At 37.3% G+C, this 18,302-nt stretch overlaps 1 protein-coding gene across 1 annotated transcript in view; it reads right to left on the bottom strand.

The window, feature by feature from the left end:
- The window catches only part of LOC113540574 (signal transducing adaptor molecule (SH3 domain and ITAM motif) 1), a 47,584-nt gene extending 33,319 nt beyond the window's left edge, over positions 1-14,265 (bottom strand). Inside the window, exons 1-2 of the mRNA XM_034303646.2 lie at positions 13,768-14,265; positions 10,098-10,148 (exon numbers count right to left, since the gene is read on the bottom strand). Coding sequence (XP_034159537.2) covers positions 10,098-10,148; positions 13,768-13,774 — 58 coding nt within the window. The 5' untranslated portion in view covers positions 13,775-14,265. The remainder of the gene's footprint in view (positions 1-10,097; positions 10,149-13,767) is intronic.
- Between the last annotated feature and the right edge of the window lie 4,037 nt (positions 14,266-18,302).

Below are 18,302 nucleotides of genomic sequence, written 5' to 3'. Positions count from 1 at the left end.
TTTGACATTCAAAGAAAAATAATTCAGAACCAGAAAGACAGATTCCAATTAGAATCTCAGACAAAATAGCTTGAAGAGCCCAAAACCAGACAGTCTTCTTTCAAATTAGAAAGAGCACCACAAAAAGCCCTGCTAAATATTTTATACCTCTATTACAGGTGCCATCAGTCATTTAAACTACTTAAACTTCAGAAAGAATTGCCAACTTTTATGGAAAATGAATGTGATATTTTGAGCTCAAAAATGCCGTCCATTTTACATTCAACATAACTTTTTTTTTGTCATGAAGCCTTCCATGGAGGGAATAACCATACTGAACTGTAACTTCTCCAGTTTGGAGAACACTTGTAGAGAGATCTTGAACCAAAAGAAAAACGTATGCTTCTTTATAATTTAAGGTCTGCACACGTTTTCATTAGGATTCAAATCCAGAGACTGAGATGTTCCCTGCAAAGCACTGATTTTGTGTTTTTGTAGCCATTTGTCTGTTATTTTTGATGTATGTTTGAGGTCATCTTCTTGTTGAAAGATCATAATATGGCTAATTCTTAACCTCCAAGCAGACGCAACCAGTTTTTTTTTTTTTTGGCTAAAATATCCTGGAGTGAAATTCATGACCCCTTGGACCACTTGCCATAACACAGCTCCAAAGATTTTTTATTTCTTTAACAAGTAAACAGTGCATAGAGAAAATATTTCATAGTTCCAGTGATGCTCTTTGGTTATGTTTGTGCAGAATGGTATTTTAACTGCTCATGTGTTTCTCCATCCATTACCTGACTTGTGCAGATCAACAACATATCTATAAAGGCTTTGATTTTCCCCATGGTAATAAATGACAAAGGGATTTCACAGTGGTGGATCAGTGGTTAAGGCTTTGGCTGTGCATTGGAAGGTTGTGAGTTTAAATCCCAGCACCAACAAACTACCACTGTTGGGTTCTTGAACAGAGCCTTAACACGCAACTGCTCGTGTGTATTCTGTCTCAATTGTAAGTCACTTTGCATAACAGTGTCAGTCAAATAAATAGATGTAAATGTACATGTGTGCAACTTCATATCTGATGGAAGCTTGTTATTATTATTGTTGTTGGTGGTGTTGGTGCTGTTATTATTTATTCCTTTAATCATTCATCTTCAGTAACTGTTTTATCCTAGTCAGGGTGGCGGTGGATCCAGAGCCTATCCCAGGAACTCTGACACAAGATGGAACAGATAAAATGCCAGTCCATTACACACACCCATTCGCACATTAATTCACACCTGCATAGCCAATCCACATGTTTTTGTGGTTTGGGAGGAAAAACCCAGAGCATCCCTTCAAATATTTACTTATGCCAGTTAAGTGTCTATGTCTGGAAGCTACAGTGTGTCCTGTAATATCCAGAAATGTGTTCTTATCCAAACTGTAAAAAAAAATTGACTGTACATTTTAGAGTTGCCAATAAAATACTTTAAAAACTTACAGTAAACAACTGTAAACATATTTACAATAAAGTACTACAATATCTTATATAGTATAAAATAACACATAATCTAGTACATTTGCTCATTTGGCTGACGCTTTAAAAAAGGTGACTTGAACACACAACCTTCTTCTCTGTAACTCAAAACCTTAATCACTGAGCCACTACAACTACTGCGACTAACTTGCAGTGATTCAATGTAATCTTTTAGTGTGAGTTAATTCATCGGTAGACGTGGTTGAATCAAAGTAAGCTAGTTGAGCTAGTTGTGTTGGCTCAGTGGTTATGACTTTAAGATATGGATTAGAAGGCACCAAACTGCCATGGCTGGGTCCTTGAGCAAGACCTTTAACCTTCAGCTCAGCTGTATCCTACATCAACTGTAAAAATCATCACCCAAATGAGCATAATGTACTGGATTATGTGTTATTTTATACAATGTAAGATATTACAATGTTTTACCTGTTGCCAATAAATTACTATAAAATGTACAGTCAGGTTTTTTACAGTGCATGCTGAGCATCTTGAGTGGGCAATAGTCTTGAGGAGAGATTGTATCTGCAGCACCAGCCCATGCATACCATCACTTCAGCACCAGAAAGACAATAAAGTTCTTTAACAGAGCTACACACAGCACACTACCCCATCTCACTCTCTTTCCTCATTTGCTAGCAGATTAGTATGAGGTCATATCCAGTAAAGCAAGACCATATGTTACAACGGGGCAAAGTTATAGAACAGGCCTGAGGGGAACAGACTGTCCTAACCACCTAGAGTGCAGCAGGGCAGCTAAACATTAAATATAACCATGCACTCATACTGTACGTATAATGTACTGTAAGTATAAAGTATTGTATACATTATATTGACACATCTCTAAGTACAAAACATCTATCAGGTTATAAATACGCCATAAGGGATATTAATGTCAGGCCCATAGGAAGAACGTTTAGTTTAAAGTGGCTCAAGTGGAAATGATAGTAATGACCTAAATGATAGAGGGCATAATCAAGAAAGAAAAAAGTTCCTGGATTTAATCATTCATTGCTAATAGCTTTAAAATAATGGGAGAGGAACATGCACCACACGGACTGTTGAAAGAACACTTGGCATGAACACCAAGATGGATTTTTGCTCCAGGATATTTCTATGCTTTTGACAGCTACGTGATGTCATGATGTAGCTCCATACACCTCTAGCCATTGCAAACAGCTTAGTTATTCACCCACTAGTAATGTTCTGGCATCTAGCTTTGAACAAGGATGGAGAAAAATGGACATTTTTCATGAACAATGTGGTGTATTTAGAAGATCAAAGTAAACACAAATGTCATGTGTCTTTTTGAAAATGAATGATGGAGAGATTATTCACACAGCTTGCCACAGTTATGTCTGGGATAATCACAGTCAATATTTATTGTTGCTAATTCACTGCAAGTGTTTACAGTGCTGTAGACATTCTCATTGCAGAATGACAGATCACACAGGTTTTCTGTCATTGTTGGTCACTTAGATTTTGTTAATTGTTACATGTTTTTAGTGACACCAGTAGTGGTATTCCTCTACCACAGCTTCCTTTGTTAGGGAGCATGAGATCACTGAAACCAATGGTTCCCCAAAAGCAAGGCTGGCAATAAATGAATGATGACATAAAATGACTAAATCTGAGTAATAAAAAAAATTCCCAAACAGGAAATCATGTTCAGAAACAGCCAAATCTCGTGCTGTAAAAATTCAAAACAGATTAAGAATTTTTATTAAAGCAATTTAAGTATGCTGCCAAAAAATTTTATTCAGCAAAGCTAAATTAAACAAAAACAAACAAAAAAAAAACCTGCATGTTTTGTTGAGACATTCTTTTGGTTGTGTAGGAGGACTAAGATTTTCAAATCTTCATTTCAACCCACACTAATTATGGAGATTTGGTGGTTTGGAGCAGAAGAGGCTTATGCCACTGGGTGGTCTAGCCCGATGCCTTGTTTCCTGACTCAGCGCTGGCCTTCAATGCATTGAAAGGCTGTCTGTTACTGCCACAGCTGAATCCTCAAATGCATGCACTGCCTCCTTCAGCAAATAAAACCACAATATTCAACTAAGCCTGCACAATAAGCACTGGTGCATCGTACTGAAGAAAAGTGCTAGAGCTAATGATGCTAAAACCATTACTGAAACACATATGAATACGAAAGTACAGTGATGCTTGCTTGTGTGATCCCTGTATTATATTAATTTAGTCCTTCAGCATGACTAAGTGCCAGATTGTCTACATACAAACATCTCATCAGAAAAGCCTATGGAATGCTAGTTTATGTAGCAGCACTTTAATCTCTATGATATAGACTTTATTCTTCGATTTAAAACATTGGAGAAAAAATAAAAATGAATGAAACATGAGCTGAAGGCAGGTCTTCCTGACTGCCAAAGCAATCAAAAGTTAAAAAAATAAAAAATAAAGGCAGAGTGCCTCTGTCTTGGCCAGATCTGAAAATGGGATCTCCAGTAAGCAGCGCTTTTGATTCTAAACAGAGCAAATGAAAATACACATCTTACTTATGCTAGCACTCTTTTTTGCAGGCCAGGAAGCATGGAGTTGGTTTTGGCTGGTGAGTGAGCCAAAAGACTTTCATTAATATATCAGACAGGGTGTAGCACGTTGGGCCTGCAATGAAATAAAAGCGGCACACCAGCATATGTGTTATTTTTGACTGGGTGCCTGCTGAGGAAGAGAGGCACTATGTCCATCCATCACAGAACAGCGCACTACCATAGGAAAGCTTGTTATAGGGGTGCTGTTTACGAGCAAAAGCATCTCTGGAGGTCCGTTGCTGTGATGCAGTTTCTTGGAAGATATGCATCTGAACTCAGCTCTGGATCTGAGCATGTTTTTCACATCTGGTGGAGGGAACAACAGATGGCCTGCTTTATAATGTCAATTTATGTCCATTTGTCGAGAGCAGAGTGTTAGGGAATCACTGGTGGCTTATTCCCAGAGACCACAAGTCCTGTGACCACCCACTTCCTGACCTTTAAAGGCTCCATAGGTCATGGGTCCAGATATACTAAGAGCAAGCTTATATTTACCTGTATGTTAATACAGTTTTTGCTTTGTTCCTCTTCAAAACATCAATGCTCATCATAGAAAACTACTCTGTGATACTAAATCCATTCTTGTGTGACTGTATTTATCATTTCCAACGATCCTGTTTTCCTAAACTAATCCCCTTTCCACAACCCCATGGCTCATGCCAAGAACGTCCTGCTTGATATGTGTCATTCATGCTTGGGCTGAACTCAGACTCAAGGCATAAAAAGCGTCCCGTCTTCTGTTGAAAAGTGGAACAAGATAAGGTAAAACTATACAGGCCAGACCCCCAGAGAGATTAAACTGAAGACTCTGTGACCTTGGAGATAAGGGAATGTTCTCTCTGTCTACCCGCTCCCCATGAAAGAACTAAAATAAACAGGTACACTGCATACACAGCACTCCATTCCCAAAGTCCAGCTAAAGCCATTTGTGTGTCTAAGCTGCACTATAAGAAAAAGATCTATAATTCTTGCAAGCCAAGAAAATGACAGTAACATATCTACAAATGCAGGCAGCTTTCCGGATCAATCCCTAATAAGTGGCATGGCAGAAAAGCTTATCTTACCTAACTTACTCTGAGTGAGAAGTTCCACTAGGCCACAGGGTTAAGAGCCATATTGAACTTAAAATCAACATGAAAATGTCCAAGTATTAATTTAATGTGACACTGCTGAAACCACAGTGTATTATTTATTCTGGCTCTGGTTCTGTATTTCTTAGCAGTTTTGGCCAAAAGGGACATGATTACAAGTTCTGTTTAGAATTTAGGGTGTTTAAAAAACGTGTTCTACCAAAAACATCCTGAACTACTCAAAACCATCACATGAACCAAATTTCATATAAAGTCATATAAAAAAAAATACCAAAGTCATATACAGTACTGCGCAAAAGTCTTAGGCACCCTTTTTTTTGTAGTACAAACTTTGTTATAGATTTTTTATTTTATGACTTCTACATTATTGAGTCAGTACAAAAACATTTTAGATTTCCAAACATTAGTTTTCCAGCACAAAATTAAATGTTACAGAAAAGCGTTTGTATGACAATAAAAAAGAAAGTGGCATATTACATAAGAGACACTTTTCAGACAGAAAACATAATGAAGGCTGCTGGGTTTTGCTGCAAACATAAGAAGCAAGTGTGACAGTCAAAGTCTCCAGAAGAACTGTTCCTGGTTCTGCAAGATGCTCAGTAACACTTACAGCTCATTCCTTTATAAAACTGCACACATTGTACCTGAGACTACTATTTTTTTTAAAAGCAAAGGTTCGTCACACCAAATATCGACTTCATTTCCTTTATTACTGTTTACTGCTCTTTATAGCATTTTTTATTGTAGAAACGTTTAATTTCATTATTTTTGAAGGCATCTCTGCTCTACAGCAATAGATGGAAATTCAGACTAGAATGGGAGCATTAATTTTAATGCTTTTTGCTTTAACCAAGCAACACAAATGGGAAAACTGCAGAAGTAAACAGATACTGTATGTCAGACATTAGCCTCTGTTCCACTACAATGCCGGATAGTTACAGCTTCCGCAACACGATATTCCATGCCAGTTATAGCTTCTGTTGCTACAGTATGTTGTGCTCTGTTCAATCAAAACTAGAAACTATAGTAACGACACAAAGTGTAGTATTTGTTATCAACGGAGTGTAATATTCATAATAATATATGAAATAAATTATGTAGGTGCACCTGTGAAAATACTGTATTGACAATGACATAACCCTGGAAACGGTAGTGTGTATTCAGCCACTGACTGACGCCAATAAACTATCAACTGCAGGGTGACATATGAAAGGAAAAAATCAACATAAAGTGTCTTAGTAAGGTGTTGGGCCACAAAGAGTTGCCACAACACTTTCAGTGGCTTTGGCATAGATTCTACAAATCTCTGGAAATTCAACAGCATCCAAAAAATATTTCCTCAATTAGTATTTTAATGATGGTGGCCCAAGATGCGGTCAAACACATCAGTCCCGAATCTCCCATAACTATTAATCTGGGTTGTGATCTGGTGACTGTGAAGGCCATAGCATATGATTTGCATCATTTTCATACTCATCAAACCATTCAGTGAGTCCTCATGCCCTGTAGATGGGGGTGGAGTCATCCTGGAAGAGACCACACCCATGCTAATAGAAATGTTTTGTTGTAGGGTAAAGGTGATGAAGTAGAATAATGTTAAATACGGCAGATTAGACATGACCATTCCCTCTAAAGGGACAAGCGGACCCAAACTATGCCAACAAAATTTCTCGCACAGCACAACAGTATGACTGATTTTTCCTTTAATTTGTCACCTGTCACCACTCATTTGGTCAGGAACAAACAGGAACACTGTTATTAATATATTTAAACAGGAACACTGTTATTAATATATTTAAACAGGAACACTGTTATTAATATATTTAAACAGGAACACTGTTATTAATATATTTAAACAGGAACACTGTTATTAATATATTTAAACAGGGACACTGTTATTAATATATTTAAACAGAGACACTGTTATTAATATATTTAGACCAGTTTTGTGAGTTGCAACAATAATTTAACAAATTCATACCCAAAAAAGGTGGAATAGACCATGACCAGCTTTTTATACTTCAAGGACTAAAAACTCTTTGTAGTGATAACGTTACAGTGGACTACGTGCTGAGTGTTGTGATCAAGTTCATTGCAAATCAGTGCGAGGAACTGAATTTAATCCCTGAACTCTCACACCACCACACTCTTACACTAATCACCAATGTTCACAACTATATAACTGTGACAAAAAAATGTGCTGATGTGCTGAGCATGGTTTGAAAGTGTTCCGGACCTAGCCGTGCTCATGTGGAAATACCGTCAGAATGGTTTCTCTCCTTGCTCAGAATGTGCGTTTGCTGCAGGAAAGAGAACTGCATATTTTCTCTGTCTGTGTTTTCACTGGCTCAAAAATAAGGCCCGTGCTAGGATGCCGAATATCCACTAGCAAGCGCACCCCCACAATTCCTTGCTCTAGCACCAACACAGCAGGAGCCTGGTCAATCGACCCCCACACTCTCCAGCTTCTCCCGCTCCCTGCCCCCTCCTTGGCCAATATGAGCACCATTTAAACAAACCCCCTGAGATTGGTGCAGGAAACAAGTCAGCACCTCTTTGGATTTAAACTCTGTCTACAGAACACAGAATTTTTAAACAGTTCACATCTCAAGGTGGATTTGATTACTCTTGCCTCAGTGAAATCATGCTATGTATACATCGCATATGTTAATGAAAAGTTGCATTCAGTCTCATGACACTTCCATTGTGGGGGACAAATGACTTACACATGTTGAAGTCAGTTTTTTTGCAAGCCATAAAGGATGTCTGTGGTATTTCTTTGCTGCTGACTCAGTAGGCTGAAATAATGTGAAATAACATCAAACTAAAACTCAGCAATGTCCACTCCAGTGGTCTTCAGGGGTCAGTACAAGGGCTGCATGATTACTGACAAAACAGGAATCCACATTTTTTTTGGCTTAGAATTGAAACCACAATTTGCACTTATAATTCTTTGACCCGTTCTGTATGAAACAATATGTAATTAAATTTTTTTTTATACTGATGACACCATGGCAGCTACATTTTCCTAGCATGTGTATATGAATGACAACTTGTCTGCATTTTGAATTACTGATTTACTGGTACATTCTGTACTGCAATAGCCTAAATCCTGAGCAAAAATATGCTATTTAGTATAAAACTTTAATGAGATTAGGGTGCCAAGAGCACAGTGTGTCCTCCCAAAGTTAAAAAAGGAAAAAACAATATTAATGGCTGGTAAAATAATTAGTATGTCTGTTCTTCTACAACTCATATTCCATCTGTGGGCATGATAAACACGTTCCATGCAGAAAGCATCAGCCATGACTCACTCACCCCGTTTCATATATTCATTTCATTTCATATATTTACTTGTTTATTCAGTAACTGGGGAATATGATAATATTAATATTAATAGGGGGTATATTAATATTAATATGTAATTAATATTTATCACTTTACAAGTGATAAAACATTAATATTAATATTAATTGGGGAATATAATATACACAGCTTAGCTTTCTGACGTTGTTTCTCCCCTTTTTTCTTCTGTAGACTCGTCATGCTTCAGGTTTGTGTGTAAGGTCATGTGGTACAACGTCTATAGTCATTTGCCACAGCAAATAATTGTGTTCTAGTCAGTACTGTGGCAAATTAAATCACTGAGCTATATTTCTCCAAATGATGAGGATTACCTGGATGACATCATCTCTGCAGAACCTTGTACTTCCTAATGCTTGCTTCAGATCATACCCGCATCACGTTCATGCCTAACTAATGCACACATCTCTAAATCAAAACCATTTGGAGGCAACAGCACAGAAGAAGTACAATACTATTCTGGTGTTCTCACAAATCTGTCAGATCTCTTCAGGTCCATCATTCCCACTTTGCATGCTAGTAAAAGACAGAATCCAATTCTTGCCTGCCAGTTTAGAAAAGCATGATTAAAGTGCTTTGATCCCTTGCCTGGATCTTCTCATGTCACAAACATCACAATCCCTGTCATGAATCCTCCAACCTACTGGCTCCCTGATGAACACAGCTATGCACATGCATCTGGAATCTGCATATGGAGCTTAGACTCAGGACTTCAGCTGCTTAACCCTTTCATGTATGGTGTCCACACTCAAAGACAGCTCATTTAGAAATATATTAGATGTAAATCACCTTCAAATTTACATCTAACTGTTGAGGAACCATCAAGAAATCTGGATATGTTTGATCCTTTATGCATGAAAGGGTTAAAGAATAAACAATATCCCATCAATATGGGATACTGTAAGACTAATGTAGTGTAATCCACAAGTTTACCTTTAGACTTGACTGAAATAATTCTTTACATGTGTTAAAGCTCAGTGAGAACATCTGCATTAAGTGTTTTTGGCAATAAGTTTAGAAATTTGGAGTAACACTGACTCTGTCTTCAGTAATTTTAAACTTAAGCAATACTCTGGAATGCACAAGATGTGCAATCTCAAGATGGCCAAGAAAAAAAGTCTCTTTAGTACTTCATTATAGAAGCCTCTGAAAGTTGCAGAAGGATGTAAGAAGCATAAAAATGACCATCTGTGCAGCTGAAGGTAAGTTATAGCAAAATATGGAAAGGTTTACAAGACTAAATATTACTTTTCAGTGCCTGATACAAAAAGAAAACCTTTTCCTCACTCATTCTAAATATAGAAAACCGGCACTCTTTGAAGGAAGTAAAAGTGGGGAGGTCTGTTCACACCAGTGTACCTCAGATAGGCTAATGACTCTAGCATATTGTGACATGGAGAACTGTGTTAAATGTTGGGACATGACCCCATATTCATCTGCTTTAGCCATACAGCTTAGTCCATCTTTAAAACTCTTCAAGAAAAAACAGTTTTTGCCACTTTTGAGAGGATTCAAATGGAAGAGACACTTTTTTTTATTCCAAGAGCCAAATAATCTATGCTTTGACTGTGTGGTGAAGTGCAGGCTACTCACCAAACCGTTTATAGCCAAAGGATTGCACGTCCTCCTCATCAGTAAAGTCGTCTGCAGAAAGATTAAATGACAACAACGTTAGACACAAGGGCCATGATAGTTTTCCACTGCAAATTTCTCATAAGGAACTAGAGCTGTTGTGATGAAGTGAATGCATTACTAGATCAAATAAATCTTTTTAACAATAAAAACAGAATGTATTTGTAGTACAAGCAAGTTTGAAAAGTCCAAACTGTCAAACTGATGGCTCATTTTGGCCAACCAGTAATAATACTAACAGGATTTATCGGGATTACTCTCAGTCAAAAACTGCCAAACCCAGCATGTAATAACAGTGTTATGACTCCAAGGGCAGAAATACTTTGCAGAAACATGTGTTCGCCTGCTGTGGCTATTGAATTAACACTGGCTGCAAAATCCATTCTCAGGTTAACAAAATGACACCATCGTCATTTCCTGTTCCGACTTCAGTCTAATGGTCTTTATACAAGTATCACACCTGTATGAAAAGGGGTGACACCAGAGCCTTTCTTTGTTGGAAGGCAGAAAAATAAAGAAATCACACTATTTTCTTCAGTCTAATAACCTGCAAGGCACACAGAGTGACACTAGGCAGATGTTTATGGGAGACAGTCATGCACCTAACCACTTCTGTTGACTCATGCAAATGCACGGACATTGACCGCAACCCTGCAAGAACACATAACATGCAAGTGGAAAACAGAACGAGCATAGTGGGTTAGTTAGTCATGCAGGAGGCATGAAGTCTTTTCCATATAGTTACACCCTGAAACACAATATTTTGCCAAGATGATAAACTGAGGGATCCCACATGCTGCCTGTACGTGCTGCAATATCACACATGACCACATCTGACCACATTTTTACAATTTTTACAATTAAAAACAAACAAAAAAATGTTTGCAAGAGTTATTTTGCTGTTACAAATAAATACCCACACAGCCATGTTACATAGTTCACATTCCACTGAATCTGATACTCTTATAGCAGCATTCCATAATCCATAATTTTGGTAGTGTGAGGTCACTCCTAAAGAATTTTAACAAGATTCCAGGTTTTCGAGCCTGCACAAAACACAAGTGATAAACTATAAGAAAGAATGGGTACCTGATACTAAATGGGGTACTTCATGAAGATACAACTCATTTAAGAGTTTTTCAAGTGTTATCCCTTCTGCTAAATATTTTGTGAAGGTTTCATATTCACATCTTTATCTCGAGCCACATGAGAACTAATTCACTGAAGAGCAGTAATTATATCTATTAAAAGAAATAATTATATCTATTAAACGGGTGTTGCTTTGACTGTGACTTGTTGAGTATATAGTCAGGTGAATGTCTGCTTTTTATTTATCCCAGTCTGAAGAGGAAGAATGTGACCTTATAAATTCAGTACTTTAAGGGTAGTGGATGTATAGCTACAACCTAATCTTTATCTTTATTTAGCGCAAGATGACAATTTAGAAATAAAAGCTAATTAAGAAGTATTTGCCAACTGCCTGAGCGTATAACTCATATAACCCTAGAAGATGAATGCATGTAAATATTGAACAACGTGCTAAGACTCTAATGAATATCAGTTCAGGGTTACAGAATGTTTAGAATTTCTGTCAAATCTGTATGGTTAAATGATTTGCCCAAGGTCTGAGAGCCTGCTTGTTACTTAAAAGGGCTACAAGGTTTCTAGTTTTGCCTTACTTACTAATTTGCATTACATGATTCTCAGAGTGTCCTTTGTAGCAAAGAACATGACTCATTTATCCAAACATCATAGCTCCCCAGTCCTCCATTTTGGTTTTCAAGAACACACTGGGACTCTTTTTTTTTAGATTACATAATCCTGACTCCTTATTTTCCACTGTTCATAAATATACATACAACCTGCCTTGGAGCTGAGAGCCAGCATGAGGCAAAAGGAATACTCATATTAATACTCATAGTGATGTCAATCCTTGTACTTTTGCACCGATTGACATATAAATAAAACAGCTACATACTAAAAGACTACAATGCTATGTGTTTTATATGAAGTCACAGAAGGCCAGTACTGAGCCAAGCAGATGCTGGAACATTTGTACTGATGCTTGTTCTCTGTCTAAACAATAAAACTTCTCTTATTGTGGGTAAATAGTTTCTAAAAATGACCGAGGTCAGTGAGAGAGTGTTTGGTGTGCAGATGCTTGTGTTCAACTCCTAAAACCAGGCAGCTCGGCCAAAAACACACACGCGGCCAGCCAGCCTTGACACACCACGGGCGGTTAATGGAGGCCAGATGTTGGAGTAACACACATTCTTTTCACAACAGAAAGAAAAGATACGACACATACTACCATACTGCTGAGCAGGCTAGAAAAAAATAGAAAGGTTTCCATAAATTCCTCACTCTTACTACCATAGTAAATAGGTATCCTACAGACTGTCAAAATATTGCTCAACAGTTCTCAACACATTATCTTGCATACTGCATTACACAGACTAGCAGGCTAAGTCAAAATAGTACACCTCTTTAGAGGTTTCCATCTATTTCTACTCCATACTACTGTACTAAATAGTATGTAAAATAGCACACCTCTTTAGAGGTTTCCATCTATTTCTACTCCATACTACTGTACTAAATAGTATGTAAAATAGTGCACAGCTTTAGGTTTCCATCTATTTCTACTCCATACTACTGTACTAAATAGTATGTCAAATAGCACACCTCTTTAGGTTTCTATCTATTTATACTCCATACTACCGTACTAATTAGTATGTCAAATAGCACACCTCTTTAGGTTTCTATCTAGTTTTACTCCATACTACCTTACTATATAGTATGTAAAATAGTACACAGCTTTATGTTTTCATCTATTTATACTCTATACTACCTTACTAAATAGTATGTCAAATAGCACACCTCTTTAGGTTTCCATCTAGTTGTACTCCATACTACCGTACTAAATAGTATGTAAAATAGTACACAGCTTTATGTTTTCATCTATTTATACTCCATACTACCTTACTAAATAGTATGTCAAATAGTACACCTCTTTATGCTTCCATCTATTTGTACTCCATACTACCGTACTAAATAGTATGTCAAATAGTGCACAAGTTTAGGTTTCTATCTAGTTTTACTCCATACTACCTTACTATATAGTATGTAAAATAGTGCACAGCTTTAGGTTTCCATCTATTTATACTCCATACTACTGTACTAAATAGTATGTAAAATAGTACACAGCTTTATGTTTTCATCTATTTATACTCCATACTACCTTACTAAATAGTATGTCAAATAGTACACCTCTTTATGCTTCCATCTATTTGTACTCCATACTACCGTACTAAATAGTATGTCAAATAGTGCACAAGTTTAGGTTTCTATCTAGTTTTACTCCATACTACCTTACTATATAGTATGTAAAATAGTACACAGCTTTAGGTTTCCATCTATTTATACTCTATACTACCGTACTAAATAGTATGTAAAATAGTACGGCACTTTAGGTTTCTATCTATTTCTACTCCACAGTGATAAACAGTAGGTCTGTATAAAACATAGTTCCCAGTGATTCAGTATTACGACCAAGAAAGACATGTAGAAAATATCTATCTGTAAATCTGAAACCCTTTTTCAGTTATTTTTGTGAAGCTTGTGTGAAACTTACCCTTCATTGTGGAATGAAGCAGAAGCACCTTTGCTTTAACGATGCTGGAGTCAGTTCACATCAACTGCATGACAGAATTAAAGCTGGCTCACGAAGTGAAAAACTGAAAGCTGTCGAAAGTTCCAGAAGGATTTGTCTCGCAGGTTGTGGACTGTTTACCTGAGGAGTGAGTGCAGGAGGTGGACACGAGGGCTGCAGCAATCCCCACAAACTGTCCAGTCAAGCAGCACACAGACTTCAAAATATCAGGAATTCTCTTCCTCCATGCAGTCGGGTCCGAGGTGAGAGAAGGATGCCCAAGGCGCAGCAGGAGGAGTGTGTGGAGGAGTGTGCAGGAGGTGTGTGTGGAGGAGTGTGTGTGTGGAGGAGTGTGCAGGCTGTGTGTTGCCCACTTGCTTTTTACATTACGAGAGAACCTCCAGCTAGGCGCCGAATAGTAAAGAGAAACCAGGTGAAAGCCGAGAGGCTCACTATAGCTCAGTGTGTAAAACTGCACATCTGGAGTTCAACTTCCTCCCAGAAACCCAGGGGAGGGAACACACACACACACACACACACACCCACACACACACGCGCGCGCGCGTCCACAGAAATGGACACACTCACACATATTAACTCATCCACACACAATAAATTCTCTTTCTGAGCTCATGATCTTACTCTCTCTCTCTCTCTCTCTCTCACACACACACACACACACACACGCACAGAGTTATGGGGAAATTTTTTCTTTAATCAAAATGTTGGATTTTAATGTAGTTATATGTGGCATTATTGAACTGTAACACTCACAAATTCACTTCCACTTCATTCACATCCATTCACTCACATTCATTTGTTTTGCTTTGCTTTGTTAAAATGATGGTTTTGTTACTATAGTCTACTTCAGCTGAACATGTTTTACCCATTTTACCTGATCACTATAGGAACTGCACATGGAGTGGGATATCCAACACTCAGTCATTATTCCCAGTGTTGAAGGATACAGGAGAGCTGGAAAAAATCAACAAAACAAATCTGACAGTTATGCTTTACACTCTTAAACTTAAAGGTGATGGAAAATGTGTGTGTTTTTAAAGAATAAGAGTATAAAAGATCTATCATTGGTTTTCTAACAAAGCCAAAAAAAAAAGAAAACATATTTTGGTTTAACTAAAGAATTTACTAGTTGCTATAAAATCTTCCACCACAAAGGGCCTTCCAAATAATCCTTATATTTATGGTGGGATTTTTATTTTTAACTTCTCTGTGGTACGAGAAAAAAAATAGTCAAAGATCCAACAATCAAAAGGCTTTCTAAGGATCACTTTACAGAACATTTATTATTATTATTATTATTATTATTATTATATTTTTTAATTATTATTTATTAATCTTTGGAAGGTCAAGAAAAGACATAGAGTACATTGCATATTATATTTTATTTTGAATATGAGGAAAATAAGGTGCATATATTTTTTGTCCACATACTGTAGAGTAATAGAATATCCTGTGTTTAAACAGTGCGTTGCCTCAATTATTGAGGAATCATAAATCTATGAGGTGAAGTATGATTTAAGTTTTGATTATGGAGATTTACGTGCTTGTAGTTTGTATGGTAAAGAGCAGTTTTCAAGACAGAAAGCAGGCAGCAAAAGGAAGGTGCAAATCTGTTTATTTCTTTATTCAGATAGACTACAAATAGGCCTAACTTTAAATGTACTATATTACTAAGAGTACAACCATCAACCACAATTCCAGTTTGAAGTCTGTTCCCAGCACTACAGCTCCTCAGAATGAATAAACCATGACTTGACTCAGGCCATCTTGCCACCAGATTAGCCCTTCTGATGTGCTCCGGTCAAATCTAGCCCATTTGCTATTTTCCTCTATCATAACTATGGTTCCCATCTGACTGGCATTAAGTTTAATGACTTTGTCCAGAATATGTGTCTGAACACATCAAATGAATGATAGCTGATTTTGTTGACTTTTCTGTATTGATCCCGTCTCTGTTCACCAAGGGATGTAAAAAACAATAACATGCAAAAAATACAGCAAATACATTTGCACTTCGTATGCCATTGTGATTACACATCACCAAGCAACAGAAAAACAGAAAAAACGTTCACCAAATTGTTGGGAGATAAAATGGTTACTGAAAATGTATGAATGAATGAATGATATTATGTCTACCAAAGTACCGACAAGAATTAGCCATCAGATTACATCAGCTTCCCCTTTACCCCAACCACAAAAATCAAAGTGACTAATTGTTCACAAGGCCTCTTTGTGCCTGAGTTACCATGAGTGAAAGTGGTAAAGCTAGTCACCATGGTTAACTGGTTAATAAGCCAGTCACAGATGGCAGTTAAATATGGGTACAGTAAAGCTAATTTAAAATCAGATACACTGCTCCTGCATGGTTGAAATACAGTGCTGTGTTGATCAGTGTAGCTCAACTAGCTGGAAGAGGGGAAGTAGAGGTGTACACAAACCACTTCATGAATTGTTTTTGAATTTATTGGGATCTTTCACGAGCTTGTGTTCCACTGCACCTCTTACGCACTCTACAGTCACTAGCTGACAGTAATCTGAGCACTGTTACAATGCTACAGCCACGGGACTTGAAAACATCGCAGACTCATTATAATACCAACACTTCAGTGTGGCTGTTGGGATGGGAATAGTCAGCCAACCACAAAAGTGTTTTGCGGTTAAAAAAAAAAGAGCCTAGTGACAAATCCAGCAAGTTTTTTTGGAGACATTAGATCTTGTCCTGCACTTGATATGGCCTTTCAGCTCACATCACAGTTGACTGCATTGCACTTGCACAAGCCTATGTTCCCAACAACCAATCACTGATCACCATTTTCCCCAACAACCAGCCCGTAATCCCCATTGTTTCACAATGCCCAATCACTGATCACCATTGTTCCCAATATCCAATCACTGATCACCATTGTTCCCAATACCCAATCACTTATCACCCTTGTTCCCAATATCCAATCACTGATCACCATTGTTCCCAATATCCAATCACTGATCACCATTGTTCCCAATACCCAATCACTTATCACCCTTGTTCCCAATATCCAATCACTGATCACCATTGTTCCCAATATCCAATCACTGATCACCATTGTTCCCAATACCCAATCACTTATCACCCTTGTTCCCAATATCCAATCACTGATCACCATTGTTCCCAATACCCAATCACTTATCACCCTTGTTCCCAATATCCAATCACTGATCACCATTGTTCCCAATACCCAATCACTGATCACCATTGTTCCCAACAACCAATCACTGATCACCATTGTTCCCAACACCCAATCACTGATCACCATTGTTCCCAACACCCAATCACTGATCACCATTGTTCCCAACAACCGATCACTGATCACCATTGTTCCCAATAACCGATCATGATCACCTTCCTTCTTCATGTATCATGTTTTCATATGCAAGTGTTCATGACGATTCAATGAAGATGCAAATTTAGTTAAGCCATGTGTCATTAATTATGACATTAACTTATGTCATCTGGCAACGTCAGTGAATTTTTGAGCATGCCTTAACCACTTTCCCCTGAGAAATATTGGCAACACCGGTCAGAAACTGACATCAGTGAAGGGATAGTTGAAGACCAGCACAAATTGTGCATGGAAATAGATTAGCTATAGTTTCTAACTCTACATCTAGGGGTTATGGGAAACAGGTGGCTTAGTGCTGAGAGAAGCTGTGAACATCCAGCATTTCTGTGCTGTTTTTGATTACTGACCAAAGAGAACTAATTTTCAGGGTCAGAGTCAGCCATATGAAGAGGGCACTTTAAAAAAGTTATGGTTTCACTAATGATGACTGTAAGAAGAATGCAGAAAGATTCAGACCAGACATTTGGTCAGTTCAACATTCTAAGTAGTTTACACTTATTTGTTAAAAAACCAACACTTTCTATTTACCAACCCTTTAATTTTTTTTAAAATAGATAATAATATCTTTCAACATAATAATAATAATACTAGACTCTTTATAGCATTTATTTTATCTTAATTTTAGTGATTTGGTATTAGTTGTTGTGTTGACTGTATTTAGAACCCTCTTGATGTTCATTGCTACTTGTATGAGTATACAGTGGATGTAAAAAGTCTACACACCTCTGTTAAAATGGAAGGTTTTTGTGATGGGAAAAAAAATGAAACCAAGATAAATCATATCAGAACTTTTTGCACCCTCAGTGTGAAATTACAACACACAAAAATTAAATGAAAAACAATCAGAAACGTTTTAGGGAAAAATATGGGGGGAAAAAAACTGGATGCATAAGTGTGCACACCCTTTTATAATTGGGGATGTGGCTGTGTTCAGAATGTTCACATTCAATCTCATGTTCAAAAGTAATTATCACACATCTGTCATCAATAAAATAAATAAATAAATAAATATATGGAGTTTTTGTGATTTTTTTAAAGTACTTTGTTGAAAATGGCTGTAATTCCTAAATGGTAAATGCCACATTTTTGTGAAACCGCTTAAAATAAAGCTGAAAG

The sequence above is a fragment of the Pangasianodon hypophthalmus genome, chromosome 4 (assembly GCF_027358585.1).
Source record: "Pangasianodon hypophthalmus isolate fPanHyp1 chromosome 4, fPanHyp1.pri, whole genome shotgun sequence".
Lineage (NCBI taxonomy): Eukaryota > Metazoa > Chordata > Actinopteri > Siluriformes > Pangasiidae > Pangasianodon > Pangasianodon hypophthalmus.
The sequence above is the reverse complement of the archived record's forward strand: the minus strand, read 5'-3'. Positions and strand labels throughout refer to the sequence as shown.